Raw genomic sequence first — 27,068 nt, 5'->3', positions numbered from 1 at the left:
CATCTCCCGTTTGATATTTATAGCACTCATGTTATCAACTCTAATCAAAATCATGTGATGCTCCACTGACTTGCACTGCAGGACCAACTAATCACCAGGGGTTTTTAAGCGAGTGGTCAAAGGGTCCATCCTTCACCTTCATCCCCGAGGGGAAAACGCGAAGGTGCCCAGTGCTCCCCAGTGCTTCCCGCTAGCTCAACGCTGGGGAACTGGGGGAACGGGGGGGGGGGGGGTGTGTGCATCGGGGTGCACCGGAGCGGACGGGTACCCTGCCTGCACAGAGGATCCTCCCGGCAAAGGCAGCTGCTCCTGGTGTGGAGCGGAGCTGGGCGGGCAGGATGGAGGGGTGCACTGGGGGTGCTTTCAGCCTGACCCCCCCCAGCGCTGGGCAGCCCCAGCTTGCTGCCGGGGGGGCTCAGCCCGTCTTCCGACGGCTGCTCCGTCTCCTTCTCCCTGCGCCAGGCGACCTGTCGGGAAAAGCGGGGGGCTTGGACTTCTCCCAGGGGACAGCCCGGCGGCTCGGGGCGGGGGGACGGGGACAGAGGGGCCGTGCTCTGAGCCAGCCCGGGGGGCCCAGGCAGTCCCTGTCCCTGGGCTGGAGGTGTCCGGGCTGGGGTTGCTGCTGGGTGTCACCCAGCTGGTGGGGCTGGGGTGGAGGGTGACACAGGTGGGGACAGTGGGGTGGGTGGGGTGGGGTGGGCGGGGGTCACTGGGATGTGTGACAAGTGGGGGGGGGGCAGGTGACGGCAAGGGGCATCAGTGAGCGGTACTGGAGCAGCTGGGTGACACCGGGGGCGGCAGGTGGGTGGCACCTGAGGGGGGCCCTGCTGTGCGGGTGGGGGACACTGGGGCAGAGTGATCCGGGGGACAGGGGCACCGCTTTGTCCCCTTGTCACCCAGCCCCGTGGCATCCCCGTGCCGAGCCGAGCCGAGCTTTGCCGTGCCGAGCCGAGCCGAGCCGAACCGAGTCGTGCCAAGTCGTGCCGAGCCGAGCCGAGCCGAGCCGAGCCGCGGCAGGGCGGGGCGGGGCGGGGCGGGGCGGGGCGGGGGAGGCCCGGCCCGGCCCGGCCCCGCATTGGCGCAGCCCCGGCGCTAGCGCGGAGGCGGTCCCGGGCGCGGCGCAGAGCGGAGGATGCTGCGGGCGGGGGCCGCCGCCGTCAGCCCCGGTGCCGGTGCCGGTGCCGGTCCCGGGCGGGAGGGCACCCCGCCGCATCCCGCCCGCTGAGCCCCGGCCCGGCCATGGGGGCTCTGACCAGCCGGCAAAACGCGGGGGTGGAGGAAGTGGATATCCCCGCTAATTCCGTCTACAGATACCCCCCGAAATCCGGTGAGCCCCCGGCGGTTCCCGCGTCCCGGTGCCGGCGCGGGGGGGAGGGGGGGGAAGCGACCGACCGAGCGAGCAGGGCGGGGACCGGGCACGACCTTGCCCCGGTGGGGGATGCCCCTGCGCACCCCGAAGCGAACCCTGACCGCACACAGCGGGGCGGGGGGGGGGCACCCTGAAAAACAGAGCTCTGGTGCCGGGCACCCCGGCTCCGTGCGGTGCGGCAGGGATGGGGTCACCCCTGGGTCTGCCTGCAGGCTGCCCCCTCTCCGGGTGCCCCTGTGCCAGCCAAACCTGGCTCCCAAACTTGGCTGAGTTGATGCGACTTTCATGATATTATTATTATTATTATCATTATTATTATTATTATTATTGTTATTTGTACCCGCGGTCTGTGGCGCCAGGCAGGGAAGGCTGGAGCTCTTTTTATAGCCTGTCGCTCTGGTGCTGGCTGCTCGGGAAAAGCCTGGGTTTAAATTCCCGGGAGGATGAGGGAGGCTGGGGTGGGAGGGATTGGAGGGGATCCCTCCTTCCCAGGGCCCTGCCCCAGAGCAGCACCCCAGTTTCTGCCACGGCGAGACTTCTCCTTCCCTGGCTCCTCTCCCTGCCTTGAGGTTCGGCAGTGATGTCTCTCCCGCTCCTGAATCCGGCCCTGTCTCAAACCTTGTGCGTGACCTTGGAAAATCCATCCCTCCCATCCGTGCCTCGGTTTTCCTTGCAAAGGGCCGGGCTGAGGGGGTGTTCCGGGGGGGACAACGCGGGGGTCATGGTGGGGAGAGGCGGTGGAGTTCGGTCCTTGGGTGGGTAGTGCTTCAGAGCCGCAAAAATACCGGTATCAGCTGATGATGCCCAGGAGCACCGTGTGTGTGTGGGGATTGCCACAGGATCCTTGCGGCACTGAATATTATTAATAGGTAACTATTTTGGTGGTTAATAGGATAAGGTAAATGCTTGGATCGTTAGCGCTGTGACAAATTACTCGTTAATTACAAATAAAGACCTCCTTAGGAAGAATTACAGCCAACACAAACCATACTCGTATCCTGAAAAGCTGTGCATGGCTTTTTTTTTTTTTTTTTTTTTTAATTTTATTAAATTTTAATCTAAAATCAGTTGCATGGCTGGCACATCTCGGGGCCGGGGGGGGGGGGGGTTAACCAGGGCGCTGCGGGCTGGAGATGGCCAATCCTCGGCAGCCCATCCTCCTGCAGGGCTCCCCCAGCTCCCCCTTTTACGCGGTTTCAAGGCCTTTGTCACCTTGATGCCAGCTACACCCCATCCGTGGGTTTGCTCTCTGGAGGGGCCGCGGTGCCGTGCATTAGGGGGTTTTGTCTGGGGATTGCTTCTTATTTAGGGGCTCTTGAAATATCTGGGCATGAGGGGGTGAAGGGTGCTCTGGGGGAGTCAGTGCACCCGGCTGAGCACTTCCAAACTCATCTTAGCTGGCAGGGGACACCAGGGGACACCAGGTTGATGCTTAACTCCGGCTTTCAGGGAGAACTCGGGGCTTTCAGGTGTGCTCAGCCGGGCTGGTCCCACTGATGGGGCCTGGGCAGGGTTGGGGGGACGGTCCTGATGCTGCCTGGGGTCTTCGGGGAGAGGGGCAGGAGGTGCCTGGGTGACATGGCCATCTGCACTGGGATGAGTGCAGGCTGGTGACCGTGGGAGATTATGGCTGGTTTGCTTTTAATCCGAGAGGGGATTTGCCTTCAGCGCTGCCGGCAGCCGAGAGGGAGGCAGAGGAGGACGTGCCAGGCAGCGGAGCCGATTCCTCCGCAGTGGCAGCACTTTTCCCACCTGGAAACAGCCACCGGCTTTGGAAACACGGCCCTGGGAGGGCTCTCACAGGACCCCGGGCATTTCCCTCTCTCTGCAGACGTGGTTTTGGCTGTTTGGCTGCAGGCTCACTCAGGATGGCCGGCGCAGCCCGTGGGAATAAGGCAGCTGCGTCTTGTCCCGACCAAGCATCTCCCCTTCCTATCCTGGGGGTCCCATCCCCTCCAGGCAGGGTAGAAATGGGATTAGTTGAGCCAATATTTGGAAGTAAAGGCTGGGATTTATTTCAGTGGCTCTAATCTCGTGCCGGCAAAGGCTTTGGGAGGGAGAACAAGCGGGGGCTGTTTTTGGAGCCCGCTGCCTGGCTAGTGGGATGGCTGTTGGGGCAAGTCCCCGGCTTTCAGGCCCTGTCCCTGCCCTGAGCTCCCTGAGGCACATGGGAGGGGGAAACGTGAGCGGGGCCCTGGCTGGGAACAGGAGCGAAGGGGTTAACCAGGCAGTGACACCCCCGGTCCCAGGGGCACAACCCCGCGGTGGCGGCACTGCCATGGCACAGGGAGCAGCTCGGGGGGGGCTCCCGGGGCTGCGGCCAGCGAGGGCTGATGCAGCAGCAGCGCTGTGTCCTGGTTTTGGCTTCTCCTCTGGCTGCCGCTGGCTCTGGCTGCCAGCTTTAGAGCACTGAATTAAATAAGCCACAGCGTGCCAGCTCACCAAGCGGCGATGGGACGCCCTGGCACAGAAGCACCCAAAGCCTTTTAACCAGCTGGGAGTTTGCTCGTTGCAGCACCCCATGCCGGCACCCACTGTCACAGGGTGTCCTTGCACCCTGTGCCAGCACCGTGCCACGGCCACCAGGATGACCACAGGCTGTGCAAAACCTGGTGCTTCACCTCACTGGGCTGAAAAGGAGCTTTTCTATTTTAGCCACTTTGGAGAGCCAGGCTGTGACCCTGCTGAAACATCCGGGCTCTGACGTTCCAGAGCCAGAGGTTGTGTTACCAGAGCTGAGCCAGACCCCGGCAGGGCAGTGATGGTTTGGGGGATGATGCAGGATGTGTGACACCATGAGCCAGAGCCATGGGTACGGCCACAGCACACTCCAGGGTCTGTGCCCACGGGGTCCTCGCCCGTCTTGGGGCATCTGGGCAAGGTGACATCTCTGGCGCTCATGGGGAAAAGGGGCTGACAGCGTCATCGGCACCGGCCGGTGCCAGGCAGGTCCCGCGTGCTGGTGCTGGCAGGCATGCAGGACACGCTTTGTGTGCCAGGAACATCAGGCAATTTCAGTTTGTTCCTCCTTTCCAGCAGCCGCTCAGTTCAGCCCTTCCCGCACGCTCGCCAGGCGTCTGAAGTTCAAGATCTCATTAGAGCCTGGCTTTCCCTCGGCTACGGGACTGTCCTTCACGGGCTTTCCTTCCCCGGAGGCAGGCATTGGTTAAGGATTTATAATTAGCTGATAATAAGGTGGCTGTGGCTGGAAAGATGCTTCCCTCCTCTGCCACCCGGCCGTGCCCACGGGGTCACGGGCACCCAGGGGGGCTGGCACGCTCCTGCCCGTGCCTTGGGCTTTCCTGTGCTGCTGCTTCCCTGGCGGAGCCTGGCACGACTTGAGGCTCTTGTTTAATGGGAAGGTTTTGGGAGGACCGTCCCTGGGAGGGAGTGCACAGCCAGTGCAGCGCGCTGCAAAGGGGGAGCTGAAGCTCCTGGGCCATGCACAGGGTGTGCTGGGAGCCTGCAGCACCCAAGGGTGCTCCCAAGCCCCGGCAGAGAGGCTGAGTGATGGCAGTGTGGTCCTCGCCTGCTCTGCCCATCCTGTGGGAGCCCCCAGCACCCACCAAAACACAGCTGGGGCCATCGCAGAGAGCTCACGCTCCATTTTCCAGCTTTTCCCCAGTGCTGGGGAAGCTTTTCTGCAGGTTTAAATATAATTTTTTTCCATTCCCTGCTTTCACCCCAAGTTGGTGCCAGGAAAAGCTCCAAATGGCCCCATTCTCCCCAGGCCGTGCCACTGCAGGCAGCTCCAAAGACACTTTGCTCTTTTTTTTTTTCTTTTTTTTTTTTTTCCCCGTGGCTGTGTCCTTCCCCAGGGAGCTGCCTATAAATTATGTACGTGGAAAATGGGACCAGAAAGCAGCAGACATCAATAATTGATGGTCGACGTTTCCTAACTGGCGCGCTGCATCCAGGCATCCCTGTGCCACGGGGCCTTTGGGTGAAGCTGTACGGCCCCGCTCATCCCTCCTGCCCCGGCGCTGGATCCCCTCTCCTCCTCCCCTTGGCCTTTGGGCTTGGTTTGGGTTTTTAAATGCAGTATTAAGGCCTGATCCAGCCCCGGGCAGCCACTGCATCTGCTGAAAACCAACTGCAACCTCTGACTTGAGTCCCCAGAAGCAGAGCTACAGCTCAGCCTTGAGCTCCTTTGATCTGTGGAGCCCCAGGGTTTAGTTTTGGGGTGTCCCCAGGGGCTCTGGATGGCTCTGTGCTGTTGGGTTTGGGGTTCTTGCAAGCCAGACCCCGTCCTCGTGACCGGCGGGACACAGGACACTGTGTCCATCCTCTGTCCATTGCCTCTCCTCACTCCTGGTGCTTCTACTCACCCCTCACCATCCCTGTTTGCCTCCCCCTTTCCCATCTTTTTTCTACTTCTAAAGAGAAGTCCTGACCCCCCTGCCCCAGCCAGATCCTGTGCCACAGCGTGCTTTCCCCAGGCAGCCGCAGCCCAGACCTCACGGACAAGGATCTACAGCCCCCCCCGCCCAGATCCTCCCTCCTGCAAGCGAGCTGTTCCTAGGGAAGGCCACAGGCTGAGAACGGACAGAACTCAGTTCAGTTGTGCTCTGCCCACCTTCCCGGCAGCAGCCGCAGCAAACCCGAGCAGGTGCCTGGCTGCGGACACGCTGCCTCGAACGGCACACGAGGTCTGCGACGTCGGGCTTTGGGCAGGAGGAACCCAGCCCGTTCCGAGGGCTGCGTGTCTGACCCGTGCTGCCCCTTCCCAGCAGCGTCCGTGGGGGGGTAGGAGCCAGCCCGGCTCCCCCCGGGGCTCCCAGGGCTTTAGGGGCTGTGGCAGGACAGGCTGTGACCGCTGCCTCTCCTGCCTCCTCGGGAAACGAGCTGGTGTTTATGCAAAGGATTAGCGCTGCTCTGCCGCTCCGGGACCCGTCTCCCCTTCCTGCCGTCAGACCAGGATTCGGCCGCCCCTGCCAGCGCGGGGATGGTTGAAGGTCAGGGCGACCTTGGGTGGCTCAGGCCGGGCTGGGGCTCGCAGGGATTTTCCCGGGCAGGGACAGGAGAGAGGTGGGGGAGCAGGCGCTGTGCTCGGGGAGGGACGCGGGCCGAGCCCTGGGGTGTGAATCTGCTCCCCATAAATCCCACCGGATGGAGCAGACCCCGAGCCGGGCGCTGCCATGGGGCTGGACCCCTGCGCCGGCCTCTCCCCATCCCGGCTCGCTCTGCCCGGGCTTCGGCCATCGCGGCGGCCGGGCAGGGACAGGATCGCCGGCAGCGGGGGGGTGCAGGCAGGGCGAGAGGAGCGCGAGGCAGGCAGAAGGCAGCCAGGAGCGGTTCTTGGCCAGCTCCCCCTTCGCCTCTGCCTGCTTGGAGGCTGGTAGCGTGCGAGCTCACCCCGAAAGGCTCCCAGCAAGGTGACCTTGGGGACAAAGCCACTTCTGAGCCATCGATTCGGTGGCTTCGTGCTGCTCCGTTGCCTGGTCGAAGCCCCGTCCTTCCCCTCCGCTCAGGCGGTCTCTGTGTTTTCCTTCCAGGGAGCTACTTTGCCAACCACTTCATCATGGGCGGCGAGAAGTTCGACTCCACGCACCCCGAGGGTTACCTCTTCGGCGAGAACAGCGACCTCAACTTCCTGGGGAACCGGCCGGTGGTGGTGGGCACCGGGGGGGAGTGGGGCTGGGGGGGCACACGCGTGTGCCCCTTCCCAAAACGGTGGTGACTGTGTCTGTCACGGGGGTGCGTGGTACGAGGCTGCTGGCTGTCACCCCCCCCCCCCACCGAGGGCAGAGCCAGCCAAACCTGGGGGTGGCCTGAGTGGATTCTCTGGTGTCTGATATAAGGGTTGGTTACTTGCAGCATCCCGTCCTCCCTCGGGGACTAACCCAGATCTCCTCTCAGCCCGTCTGCCCGCGTCCGCGCGCTCCACGGCAACGTAACGTTATTGCTGTATCTCTCACCTCGCCGCCAAACTGGAGTTGCGATGGGTGAACTGGTTCGCACGTGGTTGGGAACAGACCGGGCGATGGTCTGACCTCTGCGTCTGGGTGTCGCGCTCTGCAGTACCCGTGTTGCAGGTCATCGGACCTGAGCGTATTTCCTGACCTGCGAGGGCTGCCTGCAGGCACAAACCCTCCGGCTTAAAAACATCAGCTGGTGAAGAAGATTTTGAGGGGTAATGGGCTGATTTTGAGGGGTAATGGGCTGATTTGGCCCAACTTCTTTCTCCGAGAGCTGTTTTTCCTCTTGCCTTTCCCAACCCAGCCGCGACCCATCTCCCAGTGGAGACGGCACGGGGTGGGAGATGCACTGAGAGCAGTGCTGGTGCGGCGCGGAGCAGAGTAGCTTAGACACGGGTAGGCAAAAGTATTCCCCAAGCTCTAGCAAAAAAAAGGTGGGGAGAAGGGGGGCGGCGGGGGCTGCGGGCAGCACCCATGGGTGTTGCAGTGCTGGGTGTTGCCGGCTCTGGCTGGTGCCGGGGCACGGGGAAACCCGGCTGCAGGGGAGGTCCCCGGACCCCGCGGTCCCAGAGCTGGTTCTGCTGCTCGCTGCCTTTTGAAAGGGAGGAAATGAGAGTGGGGCCGTCCCCACGGCGGGGTTTCGGCCATGGGGGTAACATCCCCCGCTCCTCCGGGTGCATCTCAGTGTGGGGGCTCGCCAGCATCAGCTGGAGCAGCACAGGGTCAAGGATTAAAAAAAAAAATTCAAGGTGAGGAATTAAAAGGCACCAAAGCTTTTCTATTGAGTCGAGAAAAATTTGCCTGGTGCTAACGGCCCAGCTCTTGAATGCTGCCTGCTCTGTGTTGGGCTGGCAAGGCTGCTGCCGTCCCCGTTTGCGTTTTCTCCTTGAAATCGGCTCCGGCAGCATTTTGGCAGCATCATACGGTCCTTCAGCAGGGAAGCGCCCGGCCCCGTGGCTGTGCCAGAGTGGGGATCCTGGTAGAGCCAAGGGCAGGAGCATCCCCCAAAACCTGGGAGCGTTGGGTGGGCAAAGCCTTTCTCTCCTTCCTCTGCGCTTCCCCAGAAAATGAAAAGTCAGCACTCGGGCTTGCTCTCCAGCGGCGAGTGCTGAGAAATCCTCTTGATTACTGTAAAAGCCTCTAAACTGCCCAGCGAGCAGTTCCCGTGTCAGACATCCCAACGGCAGAAGCAGCAGGGAAGGTGAAGTAACAGCTTGGAAACAGCAGAAAGAATTAATATAGCATTGCAAACTAAATTGCATCACTCTGGCTTAATTACCGACGGCCCTGGGCTGTGGAGCTGTGACCGAGGTCCCGTCTCCCCGGAGAGCGGGGTGTGTTTTGGGCTGAGGTTTTGGGGTCAAGCCAGTTTGGGGGGCTCAGGGGGGGCGTCGGGGAGGACCGGTGGTGTTTCTGGCCCAAGCCTGTGTCCAGGTATCCTGTGGGTGTTTCTGATGCCGCCTCTGAGACCTGTCCCGATGCTTCTTGACTGCGATGCTTTCGCGTTCTGGCCTGCTGTGACATCCCTGGCTGGGCTGGAAACGTGGGAGGTGGCCAGTGCTTTTTCGTGGGGGATTTCTTTTGGGTTCCTTGCGTGGTGAGGGCCAGGAGGTCTTGGAAAAATTGTGTCCCAAGTCCTCTCTGAACGTGCAGAGCACCCAGAGGCTGTGCAGACTCTCCCCTCCACAGATACGTGATAATCTGGATTTTCCAGCTCAGGACGGGTTCCCAAGGGAAGGGCGTTGAGGGTTTAAGTAGCTGCCACCCTGCTGGGACACCTCTGCAGGGGCCGAGGAGCTGTTTGTGGCACCTGGAGAGCAAGGGGCGTTCGGGGAAGCCGGGGACTGTCAAAATGTGCCACTGGGTTTCCCTGCCCACGCAAACCTGCCTGGGTCTCCTTGTAGAAAAACCCAAAGAAAGATTATTGAGGGTTGGGGGTTTTTTGCCCTATTGTAACAGAAACCGGTCTGGACGAAATGTCACTATAGGTGCATGGATGGTGTTTTTAAATGGGTAACAGTTGTGGTGAGGTTTTTTTTTTCTGTTGTTTTCAGCTTAATTTAAATTGAGGAGACGTAAAAAGTCCTTTAAACAGCCCCTTTCTGAAGTGCAAATCTGGCTTGCAAAATTTCATTTAAAAAAAAAAAACCCCAACCCCCCCAAAAATAGCAGAGCCCACATGTGGGTGGGAAAGAACCCAACGGCAACAGCGAAGTGGTTTCTGCAGCAAGAAATTTGCCTGTGACGCTTCCCCATCCTGCCCAGTCCAACAGCCCCCGCAGGGCTGCACCCAGGGACCCGGCCGCCCCCTTCCTCCTCCGTCGCCCACCCTTGGGTGCTGTGGCGGGAGGGGGTTTGCACCCATGGGTGCTCTCCCTACCGAGGTGAGCTCTGCTGCTTACCACAGGCTGGTTTGGGTATGGCTCGGCTGGGCAAGGCGCAAATGAGCAAGATTGGATCGCTTCGTTAATTTGAATAACAGAAGAGGTATCGCAACATGGCATGGCATGTCGCGACATGGCCCGGCTCCAGCCCGGAGGCCTTTTCTCACTTGTTCCCTTCCAGCTGCACCAGATGATTCTGCAGGTGCCCGTTTAGTGACTCGTTAAAAAGCTCATTACCAGCAGATGAATGACTCAGCCGCCCTTTTCCCCTCCCGGAGGGGAGGGAGGGGGTGACAGTTCCAAGGTGCTGTGGATCCACCTTCACAGCGCCCGATGCCACCGGCCGTGCGGGGTCGGGCCCAGGCTTTAACCTGCCTTTGGGTGCCACCGGTGGGATGGCAGGACACGGGAGGTGATGCCCAGGTGGTGGAGGAGGGATGAGGCAGGCCTCTGCCTGTGCTGCCTGCTCCTGCCTGCTGCCCGTCCCATCCCATGCCATCCCATGCCATCCCATGCCTCTGAGCCCAGCACGGGTCCTTCAGCCCCATCCATCCTGCTCTGCAGGGCTCTGGGGACGGGGAAGGTGATGATGGCTCTGGGGACGGGGAAGGTGAGGATGGCTCTGGGGAGAAGGAAGGTGGGGAAGGTGATGATGGCTCTGGGGACGGGGAAGGTGATGATGGCTCTGGGGATGGGGAAGGTGAGGATGGCTCTGGGGACAGGGAAGGTGAGGATGGCTTTCCCACGCGAGGGCGCCAGGGACATGGTAAACGGGCACCTGGCTCCCCGTGAGGCATCCCCAAGTGCCATCAGTCTTGTCCCTGCAGTACTGGGGGTGCAGCAGGCCTCTTGCTGTCCCAGAGCCCCCTGTCTGGGGTGGGGGGGCAGGGACGGAGCTCCAGCCTCATCCAGCAGCTCCGTGCTGCATCAGCAGCCTAAAAATACATCAGAGCCACCCCCCTGCCCTGTGGCCCATGTCCCCCGTGTCCCCCCCCACTTTCTGGCCAACAGGAGAAGGACCAGCCCCTCTCTGCATGCCCCCCCCAGTGAAACTGTCCCCTGCAAGGGCTTTCAGGCTTGCTCTTTGTGGAGGATGTCCCCATCATCACGCTGCCTGGTACCCGAGTACCAGTGGGAGCTGTGGGTGCTCAGCACCCATCTGGGCGCACAGCCCACCCCAGGTCCCTGTGTTGTATGGGGTGTTGGGTTGGGGGAGGTCGCTGGGGGGTCCGGGGACAAGGCCCACGGCCGCTGTCAGCCCCCCACGTGCGTCTGCCTTCACTGGTGTCTCTCTCATCCTAGTTCCCTTACGCTGCTCCACCTCCTCAGGAACCCGTGAAGACCCTCAGGAGCTTAATCAACATCCGCAAGGACACCCTGCGCCTGGTCAAGTGAGTCCTGCACGGGGGGAAGATGGGGCCGGACCCCCCCCCAACCGTGAGCCACGGGGAGGGAAGGGTCCGGCTGGATGCTCCCAGGGGATGCAGAGCACAGGGATGCTCTCATCTGGGCACAGCTGGATGGAGGGGGACCAGCCACCGCTGGCTGAATGTGCCCCTTCCCCTCCCGCACGGGTGAGCTCCCCGCCTGCGGGCACCGGCTGCACCGTGGGATTAAAGGAGCTTAGTGCTGCCTTTGAAGTGCTTTGCTTTTTCTTCCTCCCCCACCTTCCAAAGGCTTTGTTGGAAGGAGGTCGGGGATTGCAGCCGGGACGGGAGGTTCGGGATTAGGGCTGAAATCTGCCTGTGGCGCTTCTCAGGCCGCAGGCTTGACCTTGGGCATGCCGGGCCCTCCTGGCGTGCCTCAGTTTCCCCTGATGGAGGGGAGCAGGCCTTTTTGGGGCCATCGGTGCTGAGGGCAGCCTCACGCCAGGGGCTCGGTCCCGGGGCACCCCGAGCCATCCCTGAGGGGTGCCCATCTCCCGGACACTCTGTGCTTCCCAGGTGCTCGGAGGAGGTGAAGACCCCGGGGGAAGAAGTCAGCAAAGCCAAGGTGCACTACAACGTGGAGTTCACCTTCGACACGGATGCCCGAGTGGCCATAACCATCTACTACCAGGCGAGCGAGGAGTTTCACAACGGGGTGGCAAGGTGAGGAGCCCCAGCCCGGCGTGTGTGCCCCCCCACCCCCCGTGGCGTGTGTCCCCCTGGCCGAGGCGTGGGGTTCTGCTGATGGACACGGAGCCTCTTGTCCCTGGAGCGTCTCCCCTCCTCGGGGCACGAGGCAGCTGCCGCTGGTGCCGAGGCTGGAGGGGCTTTTCTCGCCTCCCCTGGGTGCCACCGCCAGGTCCCTGCCAGCCCCCGCCACCTCCTTCCCTGTCCCATCCTGCTCCCTGTCAAAGCTGAGACCAGGAGAAATCATTGCCCCTCCCGGCCCCCGCCAGGCTGGCTGTGGAGTCGTCCCTGTCCCCTCCTGTCCCATGTTGGCTGCCCTGGGGTTATTTTAGCCCCGTGGGTTATTTTACACCTTTTTAGGTCTTCTTACCTCAGCCCCACGAGGCATCCAGGAGGGGAGGGGAGGGGAGAAGTGACCCTCTCTCCATCTTCCCGGCATCCCCATGAGCCGGGGGGGATGAGGGGGAGCGTGGGGACACCCGTGGTGCCGCTGACTCTGTTCTCTCCCCGTGGCGCAGCTACATCCCCAGGGACAACAGCCTGCAGTCGGAGACCGTGCACTACAAGCGCGGGGTGTGCCAGCAGTTCTGTGTGCCCTCCCACACCGTCGACCCCTCTGAGTGGAGCGAGGAGGAGGTGGGTCCCACCGGCCCGTGGCATCAACCGCGGGGTCGGGTACGGTTGTTGGACGTGGGATGAAGCCTCCATTGCTGCTCCATCTCACCAAGCCTTTCCTCCTGTCTCTCTCCAGCTGGGCTTCGACCTGGACCGGGAGGTGTACCCCATGGTGGTGCACGCGGTGGTGGATGAAGGAGAGGGTGAGGAGGGGGTTCCTTGCTGGGTTGGGCTTGCCCAGTTGCTGGCATTGTAATGCCAACCCTTGCACCAACCAGGCAGAGCCTCCTGCTTTGCCTCGCTGCCACCGTGGCTCTGCCCGTCCCCTGAGCCCTGCCCGTCCCTTTGTGTCTTGCAGAGCACACTGGGCACTGCCACGTGCTGCTGGCCACCTTTGAGAAGGTAAGTGCCAAGCTGGGGGCTTCCTCCCCCTCCTACCCCCTCGCCCACTGGGTGCGAGAGCCTGGAGAAACCCCACGGGGCTCAGGACGGTGCTTCTGGGCTGTTTTGGGGCTGCTCCTGAAATTCTGGGACTATCCTCTAATTTTAAGCACCCATTTTTGAGGCATTTGGTCTCAACTCCATCTTCCTCACCCCAACAAGTCTCCAGCCTTGTAATGCGTGTAACATCCCACACCTGCCTGGTACCAGGGTGTCAGGGGAAAAAAAGCAGAATTGCTGCAAAATGGGCCGGTTGGGAGCGCCGACAGCTACGGGGCGGGTGGGTGCTCGAGCACGGCTGTCCCTGGGGTCTCCGCACCGGCACCCACCCATCTGCTCTCCTCCCTCCAGCACAGCGACGGCACTTTCTGCGTGAAGCCCCTCAAGCAGAAGCAAGTGGTGAGTGTCTGGGTGTCCCCACTACTGCCCTGCACACCCCTGGGGAGGAAGGTGGCGAGGGGCTTTCGGGGTGCAGTGAACCCCTGTGTGGGCAGCAGCCTGGCCCTGCCTTGCTCCTGCTTCCCAGGGAGCTTGGGGACCACCGGCGATTTCAAGGGCATCCACGCAAAGAGAAGCCGCGGATGTTGGGGCCAGGAGAGCTGGCCCGAGGAGGGGGACAGGAGCTGTGGCGGCTTGCGGGGGGGCTGTGTCTCTACTCCTTACCCCTTCCCCGCGGGGTTGCAGGTGGATGGTGTGAGCTATCTCCTGCAGGAGATCTACGGCATCGAGAACAAGTACAACACGCAGGACTCCAAGGTACGCGGCTCCATCCCGCAGCCTCCCCCCACCCCAGCCTGCATCCCGCGGGTCTTCCCTTGTCTCCCCTCCCCTTCCCGTAGCCGAGGTCCAGCAGCTAAAACACACACGGAGCAAGAGTTTGCAGCACAACATGGAGCTGCCTGCGGGGGGGTAGAGGTGTTTTGTGTTGGCATCGAAGCTGCCGGAGGCAGAAAGCTGAGGGATTGAGCCCTTTCCTTCCATCCTTTGTGGTCCCGTGGGAGCCTGGTGGCTGGGTCTTGCTGCCTTGGGAGGGCACTGCGGGGCTTGAAGTGTGGGACATGCCTTCCCCTCTGATATAGATAGATATATAGTGTGTGTGTGTGTGTGTGAAGTTGGGGTGAGGGACGCATCCTTCTGTGGGGTGCCTGATGCTCCAGCCCCATCTCCCAGCCTCCAGGAGGGGAGGGATGAGGTCCCAGGCAGCCCAGGGACGCAGGCAGGACCCTGCAGTAAGCTCTCGGGGCACCCAGCCAGTATTTTGGGGCACCCACCTTCATGCCGCATGGGCCGGGGACCCCGAGGCCGAGCGGTTCCCATCTCTCCCGTTGGGGCAGGTGGCCGAGGACGAGGTGAGTGATAACAGCGCCGAGTGCGTCGTCTGCCTCTCGGACGTCCGTGACACCCTCATCCTGCCCTGCCGACACCTCTGCCTCTGCAACACCTGCGCCGACACCCTGCGCTACCAGGCCAACAACTGCCCCATCTGCAGGCTGCGTAAGGGCCGGGGGGGCTGGCGTCTCTGGGGGGGTGGTTGGCATCTCGAGGGGGGATGACTGGCATCTCCCCTCCTCAGGTTTTGGGGTCCCTCCAGCCCCGCATGCAGTGAGGCCGTGCATGGATGTGCCCCTCCTGGGAAACCGGGTGGCGTTTTTTGGGGGGGTCTCCTTTCAGCACCCGGGTTTCACCCCACTCTTTGTCCTCACTGCTGCAGCTTTCCGAGCCTTGCTTCAAATCCGAGCCATGAGGAAAAAGCTGGGTCCCCTCTCACCCACCAGCTTCAACCCCATTATCGCCTCGCAGACCTCCGACTCCGAGGAGCACTCGGTCAGTGCCCCGCTGAGCCCAGCTCACCGGGGGGCTGTGGGACCCTGACCCTCTCCACCCCGCTGGGGCCAGGCTGGGGAGGTTCGGGGACGCACGTGGTTCCTGGGGCCAGGATCTTGCAAAAAAAAGGGCTTTCAGTTGGGTGGAAAGACTGCAGATTTGGGGCTTTCGTTTGTGCAGGGAGTTTGTCCGTTCTCAGGGTTTTGGCTTCTCCCTGGGGCATCCTGATCCTGCTGGAGGCAAGGGTGGGTGAGGGCAGTGAAATAGCCCAGGGGGGACCCTCACCCCATCTCCCCCGCTCTCCCCAGTCCTCAGAGAACATCCCCCCGGGCTACGAGGTGGTGTCGCTGCTGGAGGCCCTCAACGGGCCGCTGACACCCTCGCCGGCCACCCGGCCGCTGCGTGCACTGGGGGACCCCCCAGGTGCGGGGACCCTGCCCTCCTATGGCAGCGACGGCCCCCTGCCCCCCCTGCGGGCCCTTTCGCCCCTCGAGCGCCTCCCCGACTGCGGCCCCCCAGGGCTGAAGCTGAAGAAGAGCCTCTCCAAGTGAGTACTGGGGTGGGCACAGAGGTCCAGGGGGGGTTGAGGGGGGCTGGGGGCCGTGGGCAGGGGTGAAGCTCTCTGCTTTGTCCCCTCCGGGCAGGTCCGTCTCGCAGAACTCCTCCATCCTGCCCGAAGAGGAGGACGAGAAGTCATGCACCGAGTCGGAGCTGAGGGTCCCCAGGAGGAGATCCCCTGCCCGGCGTGAGGAGGTGAGCACCCTCCGAAATGTGCTGGTGAGGAGCCGAGGCACTGGGAGGGGCAGCAGGTTTGGAGAAGGCTTGGGACCAGAGGGTCTGGCTGGGGTTTGCCCCTCCTGGCTCTTCTTCCATCCATAAGGATGCCTGGGGGAGATGGATCCGTCCCTGCCGAATATTCCCCATCGTGTCCTCCCCACGGGCTCTTCTTCCAGGAATGTGGTGCAACGCCGGAGAGCGAAAACCTCACCCTGTCATCATCGGGAGCCATCGACCAGTCCTCGTGCACTGGGACCCCCCTCTCCTCCACCATCTCTTCCCCAGAAGGTACAGCACGGCAGGGCTCGCAGGTTTTGGCAAGGCAGGAGAGCGGCATCGCGGTTCCGGGTCCATCCCACTGTGGGGGGATGCGGAGTGGGTCTGCGTGGCCCCTTCCTACTTATCCATGGACATTGCACGAAGCGCCAGGGTGTCACCTCTGCTTTGTCACCCATAGACCTGAAGATGCGGGGTGTGGGGGTACCAATTGTGCCCCTGCTTCATCACCCCGTAGACCCAGAGATGGGGGGCTGCCAGCCCTGGGGGACCCATCACGCCTCCATGGCATGCAGCGGGTCCTTGCTCCGCGCCCCACTCCTCCTTCTTACCCCCTTTTTCAATTAGCTGGTGCTGTGCCGCGACTCGCACCGGTGGGCTGGGGGGGTCCAGCGGCCCCGCTCAGCCCCTTCTCTCCCCCAGAGCCCGTCAGCAGCAGCCTGGCTCAATCCGTCATGTCCATGGCCTCCTCCCAGAGCCAGCACTCCCAGCTCAGCACCGACACCGTGTCCTCCATGTCTGGCTCCTATGTGGCTCCTGGCACGGAGGAGGAGGAGGGGGACATGCTCCCCTCGCCCGCAGCCGCCAGCGCCACAGCCTCCGATGGAGAGGTAGGGGCTGGGGGGGTTGTTGATGGCACCCATCACCCCCAGGTTCAGGAGCTTCCCCGTGGGATGTAACTTCTCCTCCAAAACTACTGGCACCAGACTTTTTGTTTTGTTTTGTTTTTTCTTTTTTCCTTCCATCTTTCCCACCTTCTTCCCACAGTCAACGCCTGTGGAGTCCCCGGATATAAACTTTGTCAGCATCTCGGCCGAGGAGCGCGATGCCGAGGTAACTGTAACCGCCCCGCGCGGGGCTGGGAGCCGCGGTGCCACCCGGCAAGGCTTGGCGGGGGGGACGACCTCGGTGGTGCCTGGCTCTGGGTGCCTGTGGAGGGGCTGGGATGGGGAAGGGGCTGTCCTGGGCACGGGTGGGGTGGTGGGGCTGTCTCCCATCCCGGCTCAACTTCCTGGTCCACGGACACCCCCCGGGGCCAGGGATGTTCCCCCGAAGGGACCCGGGGACAACCCCCAGCACGGTGATGGACGCCGTGGGGCTGCTCACACTCACTGCCTCTCGCCTGTGCCGCAGGGCAACGACGTGCTGGAGGACGAGGACGCCTCTCCCACGCAGGAAGACGGTAAAAGGCCCCGGGTCATTGTTGTCCCCCTGCTTTCGGTTCGGTGTCACCGGCGGGCAGCCGAGCGAGTGGCAGACGCTGTGCCATCTCCAGCTCCCCTGCCTGCTGGCTGCCGTCGGGAGAAGCCCCGCGTGCCTCCGTGGGCACCAGGGCTGGGGAAGCATACGTCACAGCGGGGCCACCCACGGGTGGGTTGAGCGCCGGTGGGTTCGGGGAAACCAGCCGGCCACGGGGACCCCAGCGAGCGCGGTGCGGGGCACGGAGCGGGCGACGGCTGGCGCGCAGGATCCGATGGCGTTTCCAATGGGCCACGTGGGAAAGAGGTTTCTCCGTGTCTTTCCCCTCGCCAAGGTCTTTCCTCACACCTCTGCCAGTCCCCCCCCTTAGGGACCCCTGTCCGGGTCAGTTCCCATAGGAAGGGGCTGCAAAGCTGTTCCCTTTGGAATGCTTCCCTAATTTTTTTGGGCCTGTCCTCATTGTGCTTTTGCAAGCCAACACACGTGCATCGAGGGCTCCTCTCGTCTCCTCTCACGCACCCAAATAGCCAAGGAAAGACGTGGTCACCCCCGTGCCATTGGCCACCAGACGCCTTAGGTTTCTTTTGGGCGATAGGGAGGCCCCCGGTGTGCCCCCTCCCATGTTTGCATGTCTCTGGTTAGCGAAAATATACCAAAACTGTTCCCCCATCCGACCTGGACGCTCAGCCGAGCTGGAAAGCAGGAACACCCATCCCTGAAAACTGGTCTCTGCCCTGCGGGGAGGCTCTTGCTGATGGGGAGACTCAAGTGTGACAACTGGGGAGCAACCAGGGGCTGTGGTGGACATCCACGGGCATCCCACCAACTCCAGGAGCAGGACGGCCTTTCTCCTTAGGACACGGTCCTGCGCCCGTTCTCAGCGGGGCTACTGGCTTATCTGGGAACATCCCTCCTGAGGTTTAGTCGCCTGCATCTGATGGATGCAGGTAACAACCTGGGGGCCGATCTCTCGTACAGGTGATGCTGAGAAGCAGAGTTACCTCCCTCAGCCCCGAAAGCCTCCATCCCCCCCGCAAAGCTTGGCTACGGCTTCTTTTGCCTCACGCATCCAGTTGCTGGCCTCTTCCCGGCATCCCCGCGGCTCTCGCGCACGCGCTGATGGTGCCGGAGAGGCTGTGGCGGGAGGTAACGGCTGCCGCCGTGGCCCGGCTCTACTGACCGGGGGCTGCTCGGCTGTGCCGGGGGGAAGGTTGGGTTGAACCCCGGGCAGGCGGTGGGGGAGCAGGTCACGGTTCATGCGTGCCAGTGCCCATCGCCGCTGTTTCGCTGCCCTCCGACGCGGCCGATGCAAGGAAAGGAGCAACTCGGACCATGCCCACGTGCGTTATTGTCCGCTCTTCACCCGCTCCTAGCTAGATGCATAATTTTTTATCTAATTTTTTTTTTTTTTTTTTTTTTTTTTTTTTTTTTTGGAAAGAGGGTGGGGAGGGGAGAGGAAAAGACCCAGAAACCCCACATCCCTCCTCTATCAAGGCAGCGGCAAGCCCCAGCGCCGAGCCGCGGCGTTAACTGCCTTAACTCCCTTCCAGGCCCGAGGACAGGCGCTTTCCTCGGTCTGAGGTGTGACAATAACAATGACTTGGGCATCGCACACGTGAAAGCGCTGGACAATAAACTGTGCTCTGAGGCCTGCTTACCTGGTGAGTGGCCGTCTGCTGAACATGAACTTGGTGGGGACACACACACACGACGGTTCCACTCTTCCCCGCATCACCCTTTGCATCCATCCCTCCTCTCCCACCACCACCATCCCCACCAGGTTGTCCTCGCTGCACCCCCACCGCCCGTCCCGAGCACCAGCCACGTCAGCACCCAGCAGCCATAGGTCAGGGTGACCTGGTCCCACCGGGACGTCCCCGGGGGGCTGCAGACTTGCTTTGCCGGAATGCTTTGTCCCTTGGCCAGGGGGCTGCTGGCACCCCCGGGGGCACCAGTGGAGGCGGGCGCGTGGCACGACTGTAGCCTGGTCCTGGTGTGCACAGCAGTATTTTGGGTTGGGATGTGATTCCCAGCCAGTCCAGCCTTACTGCTGCCTGCGTCCCCCTCCTCTTCCTCCAAGGCTGGGGAGATGGGGCATTTCAGGTCGGGTTGTCCTTCTGCAGAGCCCCAACGTTCATCCCTCTTTCCCATTTCTTCACACTTTCCTTCCTTCCTTCCTTCCTTCCTTCCTTCCACTTCTGTTTCCTCCTGCCCTCTCTCCATCCCTTTTTTTCTCTTCTTCCTCCCTCCCAGGCCTCTCTGTCCACGTGAAAGTTCATGTTCGCTCTGTGCCAACACGGTTTTCTCAACCCACGCTTGTGTCCCGTCCCTGCCCAGAGTTGCCCGAAGGTGACAAATGTATTGGTGACCCCCCAGTCCCTGCGCGGGCCAAGGGGGCAGTGGGCTGAGGCCCCTGCCCAGCACTGCAGGCTCCTCTTCGTCAGCCCATGTTGGGGGAGAAATGGGGCAAAAAGCCAAGATGAAGCCCTCTGAGGGTCTGAGTCTCCATCAATACATTTGTGGATAAGCTAAAAGCAACTCTGCCCCTGCTTTGCCCCTTCGGTGAAATTTGTGGCAGGTCCCAGACCTGCAGCGGGTACTGGATAGCCAAGAGGGTGGGTGAAACCCACCGCAGGGAGGGGAAATCCTTTCTTTCCCCCCGCTTCTCCTCTGGGAAAGCTTCCTCTCCTGCTGCCTCGCCTGTTCCTGGTGGTTTCTGTGCTGGAGAAACATGGCTGAAGCTCTTGGGGAGGAACAGGCGCCTGCCACAAATGCCCTGTGTCCCCTCCAGCAGCAGCTGGCTGAGCCCCGCCGGCCCAAGGGGACTGGGGGGGGGGGGTCCCAGCAGCGCCCCCGCCTTTACTGGGGGTCCTGGCAAAGCATTCCCCAGCCGTGGCACCAGCCAAAGCCATCCCCGATCGCGTCCCCCTTGGTTGTGCCAGGGGAGGATGAGGAAGGGGGAGCTTTGCAGCCCAAACGGCCCCGGCACGGGGTCAAATTCTTGCTCTGCTGCGACGGCCTCGTTCCCCGCCTGGGCTGGGGTGCAGAATGTGGCCCCTGGGCCGAGCCCAGCCAAGGATGCGCTCTCCATCCTTTGGCTACTACGTCTGTCCATGCGTCCGGCGGCTGCGCTGCTTGGAGCCCTCGGCAGGGAGCCGCGCTACCACCCGCATGAGAAGGGCGATCCGGCCTCGGTGTTTGCTGGGAAAACTGGGGCGGGGGGGGGGCTGCCGCTCGCACTGGGGGTGGGTGCAGAGGAGGTGCAGGGTGGGGGCTTCGGGGCTGCCCGTGGTCCCCTGGGGATGGCAGAGGGGCTGGAGGGAATAACTCCAGGGATGCAGAGCTCTGCCCTAAGGGGTTGGAGGAGGATTGCTCTGGGGTGTCCCGCGGTGCTGGGGGGCCGGGGCGGTGAAGGGGAGCAGCTGCCACGGGGCTGTAACGGCCGGTTGGTCATTTCCTGGTTGCAGTCGGTGTTTTGCAATACTGGTTTTGTTCGTTAGACTCAGGGCAGCTCCTTCCTTCCCCGGCCCCATCTGCTCCCCGTCAGCAGCCACCCGCTACTGGGACTCGGCCAGTTTGCGACGGAGATGATTTGAGGGACGATTTAATGCTGGTGGTGCTGGATTGCAATCGCAGGGCTGGTTTGCATGCACTAAAAAAGTCCTTTTTGGCAGAGGTTTCTTGCAGGTTTGGATGTAACTGCATCCATGAGGCTCACAAGAACAGGATGGACTTTTACTTTGGGGACAGGTGCTGTTTTCTTGAAAGAAAATCACCTTGACTGGAGATTATGATGATGATTATTATTAATTCTTCCTCCCCCACTTTCTCTTGTGGGGAGGTTTTGCCGTGATCGGACCGATGGGTTGGGTTTTGCCCTCTCTGTAATGGATGAAGGCGTGGGATGTGGCTCCTGAAAGCAGAAAGGTTTGTTCAGCCCCAGCACTGTTGTGAAATCTCTGCAGATTTCAATCTGGTGGGAAAGGGCTTTGGGAGGAGTCGAAAGGCCACATCCCGGGGATTTTAGGACACAAGGCTTAAATAAAACCCACAAACCGGTGTCCTCGAGTGGATCCCACAGAGCCCCGGGGTGTGCAGTGGGTTGCGGGGCTGTCCCCAGGGCTCAGAGCATCCTCTGGCTGCGGCCACAGGCTCTGCCAGGGACAGGGTGGTGTTGGAAAGAGAAACCGGGGGACGGTGCCTGCCGAAAAGGCTGGCAGCAAGGCAGGGAGGGTTGGGGAGCTGCTGCGTCAGAGGCGGCAGAAGACCTGAAATCCCCCGAGGGTTTTTGCTGGTTTAAACCCGTGGATGATCCGAGCCATAAGCGATATCGCAGCGGGCCGGGCGAGCCGGTTGGGTTTTGCCGCGATGCTCTTTGGGAGCCGGTCTGTGCAGCGCAGGGCTGGCAGCTGCTGACGGCGGGCGGGGGGCTCCCTCCGGCAGCCCAAGGGGAGAAGAGGCGGGTGGGCACGGGGCCGGGTCCCCGCTGCCGGGCCAGACCACGTCCTGCTGCCCCCAGCCCCGCTCCTCGGCAAGGGTGCACTGAGCTGAGCTGGGTCTCTGCACCCTGCAGTGACTTCTGCAATATCAAGCTCTTAATGGGATTTTGGGGTGCGCGCGTACAGGTGTGTGCGTATGTCCGGTCCTGTTTAATTTTCCATTCCCTCCGGGATCCGCAGACTTAACGTGCCTCGCTCTCCAGCCTGAGCTCGCCATGAAAAGCCAGTCGAAAGGGCAGCTGCCACCTCTCATAAATCAGCAGGCAGCGGGATTTTGTTGCTCCCTCTCTGAGGAAGCCTCGGCACTTGCCCTTGGCCTTGGGGTGCCCTTCCATGGCCCCCCCCGGGCTCAGAGCTGTCCCCACACCTGGGCACGGGGCTTAACCTCGCTGGTGGGAGCAGCCACCCTGCTTTAGGGGTGCATCCCCTTCCTAAGGGCACCACGTAGCCTCCGATCGTTTGGGTGGTGGGACGCAAGCCGCGGGCAGGCAGGTCCCAAGCTCTGCCCCAGCTGGAGGGTGCTGCCTGAACCCGGAGCCTGCAGCTGGAGAGGGGGCGTGCAGGGACCGGGCTCCCCCCGAACCCCGCCACAAGCATGCCCACCCCTCGGTTCTCCTTGGCACGAAACCCTGGGGGGGGGGACACCGCGCATGACAGCCCCCTCACACCGTGCCCGCCAGCGGCTCCCAGTCCTTGTCCCAGATCGGTTCGCAGGCGGCGAGCGCTCCGGCCCCCCCGTGGTCACCCCATTTGCTCGCTCGTGTGCATGCCCCCCCCGTGCCGCCTCTGCTCCCGCCTTCACCATGTGCCTTCTGGTCTCTCCTGCCACGCAGCCGCCGTGCCGGACTCCTGCCCCATTAACATTGAGGAATAGGTATGAGACCCCCAGAGCCTGCGCCTGCCTCGCGCCCCGTCACCCGGGGGGGTGGCGCTGGGTTCACGCCCCTCGCCCCGCCATTGCTGGCGGTCCCCTCGCTGTCCCGACCAGGGTGACATCCCTTAGTGCCTAACCTGCAGCCCCCCCAGGGCATCGGCATGTGTCCTCTCGTCGGGCACGTGGGGGGGCAGAGGCAGCCCCCTTCCATTTGGGTTATTAGAACCTGGCCACGGTGCGCAGTGCTTCCCATTTGCCCCTCAGCATTCCCAAGAAATTGGGGGTTTAAGGGGCTCCCCCAGCCTGGAGAGGTAAGTGCAGGCGCTCGCCAGCCCTTGCTGCGGCCAAAACCCGAAGGGGAGCTGGGGAGGTGGGTGTTATTTGGGGAGGCTGAATTGCATCCCCCCTGGAAAGGTGAGCTGACCGTGCCAGCAGGCTTTGGTAGCCCCTAATTCCCCCATTTTCTCCCCCCAGACCTGGAGGCAGCCAACAACAACGTGCGGCTCCCACGGCAGGCACCCTGGTCCCACCGCCCCCCCGGCACCCAAGACCTGGAGCAGGCAGCGGCTGCCCTGCCCGTGTGAGGACTCAGCCTCAGCGGGGGCACGTGCCCCCCGGCCCACCCAGAGGGACCCTGGCGTCTGGGCACCGCAGGCATCACCACCTCCATCTCTTGGCTGTAGCAGGACTGATTTTTGAAAGAAAAGACGGTAACCTCGACTTGTCCTCCCCAGCCCCCCTGTGCAGAGGGGGGGTCAAGAGCCACATCACCTTGCAGCCCTCATCAGCACCTTCCCATCCTCTGGCGTGATGGGGACAGGCTGGGGTCCCCTCCTGCCCCTGATCATCTCACACGCCCCGGGCTCCTCTCCTCCAGCGGGCAGAGCAGTGCCCAGGGGGATGGGACAGGGTCACCCCACAAAGGGGGTCCTGGGATGGGGCCAGAGGGGGACAATGGGATGAGGGTGCCCAGGGGTGTGGGTTAAGGATGAGTGTTGGCATTGGCATTCTCGGTGCATGAGCCGGTGACATTCATGGGGGGCTGGCCCCCCAAGTTTGCTGGCCCGTGCCCCTGCTATGCCATGGGATGTCCCCATTAATGCAGTGGCAGTGATGGTGACCCCCCAGCTCCCCCTCCCTCCGCTCTCCTCCTGGGCAGCACAGGCGCTCCTGGGCCAGGCCCGTGAGGTTGCTTTTCCCCAGGGGATGGAGCGGGGTGGCAGGGGTGGGCAGGGGACCTGGTCCCCCCCCCAGTCACCCGCCCCTGGGGCATCGCTAATTTAACCTCACTGTCTTCCGCCCGGCTGTGAGCTCGGGGCTCGGGGCTGTGCCCTCTCTCTGGAACAAGTGCCAAAAGCGTCACCCCCTGTCCCACCCGTCCTGCCCTCTCCATCGCACTTTGTAGCAGGGGTGGATGAGGGTGCGGGGGCTGCCCCCCACCCCTCCGTCCCCACTCCTCTGTCCCCATCCCTCTGGCCAGCGCTGGGCTGACAGCGTAAGTGGGTTTTGCTCCAGGGGACAGGCACACAGGGACAGTGATGGGGTAGGGACGCAGCCACACACCTTGGGGACCCGATGGGGCCATTGGCAGAGGCCAGACTCTACCCCTGAGAGCATCAGGGACAGTCAGAAGCCACTCTGAGGAGCATCAGACCCAGCAGCTGGATCTAGCGAGCTCTGGAGCTGTTTGGGCCAGCTGGGGAGGGGGAAGGCTGAGCCCCCCTTTTCCCTACCTGGTTTTGTCACGCCGATGTGATAGCAAAGGCCACCTCCTCCTCGCAGGAGGAAACTGCATTTCAGAGCTGTGTTAGGACAGAGATGCTCATACAGTGAAAGCAATGTCCCGCAGCGGCTGTGGGGTGCATGCAGGGAGCGTGTCCCCACCGCCCGTCCCTGTGGGTGGCACCCTGCGGTATATCCCATAGGCTCAAGAGTTCCCAAATTTCTCTCTGGGAACCTGGGGCTGGGTGTTTGATGGTGGGTGACATCTCCAAACTGCTGTCCCATGGGATGGGAGCTGCTAACAGCAGGGAAGGCTGGAGGGGCAGGGGCTGCCTTGCACCCCGTCTGGGAACGTGCTGCGTCCCCCCGTGGGGAAGTGCTGCCCAGTGCCATGGTGGGGCAACCTGCGGGCTTGGATGTCCCAGCCCGGAGGAGCCAGCAGCACCGCGCCAGGCACAGGGAGAGCTTTGGGGGTTCACAGTCACGCTGAGCTGAGAAAAGCAGGGGGGCTGCGGGGGGGGCAGCTGTTCCCTAACCGTCCAGCATGGGCAGGGGAGGGAAAATCAGGTGCTCTAGAGGTGGCTCATCTACCAAAGCCCAACTTTCCAGTTTCAAAGTGAACAACGAGAGCTTTCCAGGTCTGGCCAGGCACCACGGCGTGGGGCTGCAACGGTGCTTGTGGCAGAACAGGCAGGTCCTTGCTCAGGAGGGTCCTGGGAGGTGGCCAGGAGGGTTTTCTGGCTGCTCTGAGCTGTGTGTCCCCAAGGCCAGGTGAGCTCACGGGGTGGCTGCAGACCGGGGTGGCTGCATGCAGGTGCCTGCCGCTCGCTCGGAGGGGCTGCGGCTGCCGGCAAGCACGAGGCAATAGAGAGGAGCCGGGAAGAACTGCGGCTGAGCAGCATGCTGCTGCCATGGTGTGAGCAAAGAAATGAGCATCCTCTGCCATGGCACGGGAGAGACAGGATTTTGGCGTGGGTGACACCAGCGCCATCCTCGGCCACCCAGAAGGGATGAGGGGCGGGCAGGAGCCACCGGTGCCGGCAGCGTGGGGTGAAAGGCAACAGCCCCTTGTCTCACAGGGCAGCCCCTTGTTCCAGCGATCCACCCGTCAGGGATTTAAGGAAGGAAACCAGATTGCTGCTTATGACTTTGCTTTGAGCATGTTTTGGATTTTAAGAGTATGTTTAATAAAGGGTATCTTATGTCAACAAAGCGTCCAGAGTTGTTTCGTGGTTACAAGGCATGGGGAGATGGGGGCTTGGGGGACTCGGTAGGTAGAAACCCTTTTTGGCTGGGAGCATCCACTCACCCGTCACCCAGGCACCTCCCCAAAACCAGCCCAGCTGTTTCAAATCTCCTAAAACACTACCCAGCCATCCTGAATCCTGCCTCCTCTGAGCCCTGCTGGGATGGAGAAGGTGCAAATGCAAACAAAAGCTCTGCAGGAAGAGCCTGGCCTGGGGTAGTGGCACCTCTCTGGTATGGCCAGGCAGATGGCACAGGCTTAGCGGCCCCTGGCACTGCTGGGATGGGTGAGGACACCCCGAGGGGACCTTTCATGGAGGGGAAGGGGGAGAAGAGGAGTGCTGAGGAGCTGGGTCCTTGGACAGGAGAAATTCCTCCAGGGCTGGGGAAGAAAACTTGTGCTGGGAGCTGATGCCTTGAAGGTGAGGAGGGCTGCGAGGGGGTCTTGTAATTTGATTTTAATGGAGGGGGCTGATGCGTGGTGGGGAACAGCACCTCGCGACTGTGGATGGCCAGATCCTGCAAAGGGGGAGGATGGGGATGGGAGAATTGAGGCCTGAAGTGCTTTGCCCCAGGCTGCTCAGGAAAGCCCAGGGCTGTGCTGGAGACCAGCTCTTGAGCTCTTGCTGCCTTCAGGTGTGTTTTTGCAGGGGCAGGTCCTGCTCCTGAGGGGGCTGACCTGTTAGAAGGGCAGAAAACTAAGGTTTGGGGTTGTTTTCTGGATATTGGTCCACCAAAAAGCGAAATAGAAATTTCTGTTCCCCTGGGAGCTGCCTCCTCCCTCCTCCACGCCTGGTCCCAGCACCCGTCACCTCCCAGCCCACAGCAAAGGGGCACCTACCTGTGCACTGGGGAGAAGGTTTGACACCCCCCCCCCAGCTTGTCTCACTCAAATCCCTGGGGATCCTGGCAGAAAAATCCTTTATTGTACAGACCACTTCAGGCAGCATTGACCCTTGAGAGCGGGTCTGGCTGCTCACCTGCCCCTTGCTCTCAAATGTCCTTCCCCTGTGGGGCGGCAGGCACAGGAAGAGTGCTGGGTGTTTAAACCTCCCCCCAACTCCCCCAAAGGGCAGGCCTTGTGCTCTGGGGTGAAAGCAAACCGGCTTCCCTTGGGTATCACAGCCGCTCTCAGCCCCCTTGGTTGGGGAGGGGAGTCCCTCACTGGTCTCTGTTAAAGCCCTTGGGCTGGCAGTGGGGGAGATCAGGGCTTTCTTATAGGGGCATGGGGCTGTAACCCTTTTAATTAGATAAAGGCAGACCCCACTTTTTAATTTGGGGGGTCTACCAGCCCCCCCTTCCCCCTGCAGCTTTGCCCCAATTGCTGTAGGCTCCTCAGGGGTCAGTAGGAGGAAAGGGCTGGGGTCGCCCCTGTGCCAACCCCGGAGTGGGGGGCCCAGGACACACATTTGGGGTTTGCTGGTGCTGCTGGGGCCGTATTTGGCCCTGGGCGTGGGGTACGGTGGGATCCCGCGTCCTCGCCGTAGCATCCCCGGGTACCACAACCCTGCCCATCCAACACCTTCGGCTGCTCCCCCGGGCCGGGGTCCGTCCCCAAAAGGCCAAGGCTTACCCAAAACCGGCAGGTACCCCCACCTCCCCATGGCAACGCGAGGACCAATGGCAGGGCCGGAAGCTGTTTACGGGGCGGAGCGTCGCCGTGGCAACACGTGAAGCCTTTCGGAGCAGCTACTTAATGGCAGCCCCCGGGCGGCCGGCAAATCACGGCGGCTCGGCGGGCAGGGCCTGGCACGGAGCGGGGTCATCCCTCACCCGGAGGGGGGGAAAGCTGAACACCCCCCCCCCCCCC

At 62.3% G+C, this 27,068-nt stretch overlaps 1 protein-coding gene across 8 annotated transcripts; it reads left to right on the top strand.

Annotated features, from left to right (window-relative positions):
* The first annotated feature begins 1,093 nt into the window (after positions 1–1,093).
* Positions 1,094–25,225, top strand: RNF157 (ring finger protein 157). 8 transcript variants are annotated; one of them, XM_075770556.1, is made up of 20 exons: positions 1,094–1,327; positions 6,865–6,983; positions 10,974–11,062; positions 11,615–11,761; positions 12,304–12,421; positions 12,537–12,603; positions 12,759–12,802; positions 13,193–13,240; positions 13,526–13,597; positions 14,176–14,335; positions 14,553–14,665; positions 14,974–15,212; positions 15,310–15,418; positions 15,619–15,730; positions 16,142–16,329; positions 16,487–16,552; positions 16,853–16,901; positions 18,469–18,579; positions 22,251–22,291; positions 22,766–25,225. In XM_075770556.1, the coding sequence occupies exons 1-19, from the start codon at positions 1,240–1,242 to the stop codon at positions 22,289–22,291; spliced, it is 1,980 nt and encodes a 659-aa protein (XP_075626671.1). In that variant the 5' UTR covers positions 1,094–1,239; the 3' UTR covers positions 22,766–25,225. The 8 variants fall into 8 exon arrangements, with proteins under 8 accessions (XP_075626671.1, XP_075626668.1, XP_075626667.1 ...); XM_075770553.1 differs by having other exon boundaries at positions 1,101–1,327; positions 16,112–16,329; positions 22,766–22,882; XM_075770552.1 differs by lacking the exon at positions 22,251–22,291 and having other exon boundaries at positions 1,101–1,327; positions 16,112–16,329.
* Positions 25,226–27,068: the final 1,843 nt, after the last annotated feature.

The sequence above is a fragment of the Balearica regulorum genome, chromosome 18 (genome assembly GCF_011004875.1).
Source record: "Balearica regulorum gibbericeps isolate bBalReg1 chromosome 18, bBalReg1.pri, whole genome shotgun sequence".
NCBI lineage: Eukaryota > Metazoa > Chordata > Aves > Gruiformes > Gruidae > Balearica > Balearica regulorum.
This window is presented reverse-complemented; position numbering and strand designations above follow the sequence as displayed.

Excerpts from the sequence above, each read along its gene's own strand:
- RNF157 (XM_075770549.1), top strand. The coding sequence starts at position 1,240 with ATGGGGGCTCTGACCAGCCGGCAAAACGCGGGGGTGGAGGAAGTGGAT. Across the intron at positions 6,984-10,973 it reads TGGGGAACCGGCCGGTGGTG|TTCCCTTACGCTGCTCCACC; the intron begins GTGGGCACCGGG and ends CTCTCATCCTAG. Across the intron at positions 12,803-13,192 it reads TGCTGGCCACCTTTGAGAAG|CACAGCGACGGCACTTTCTG; the intron begins GTAAGTGCCAAG and ends TCCTCCCTCCAG.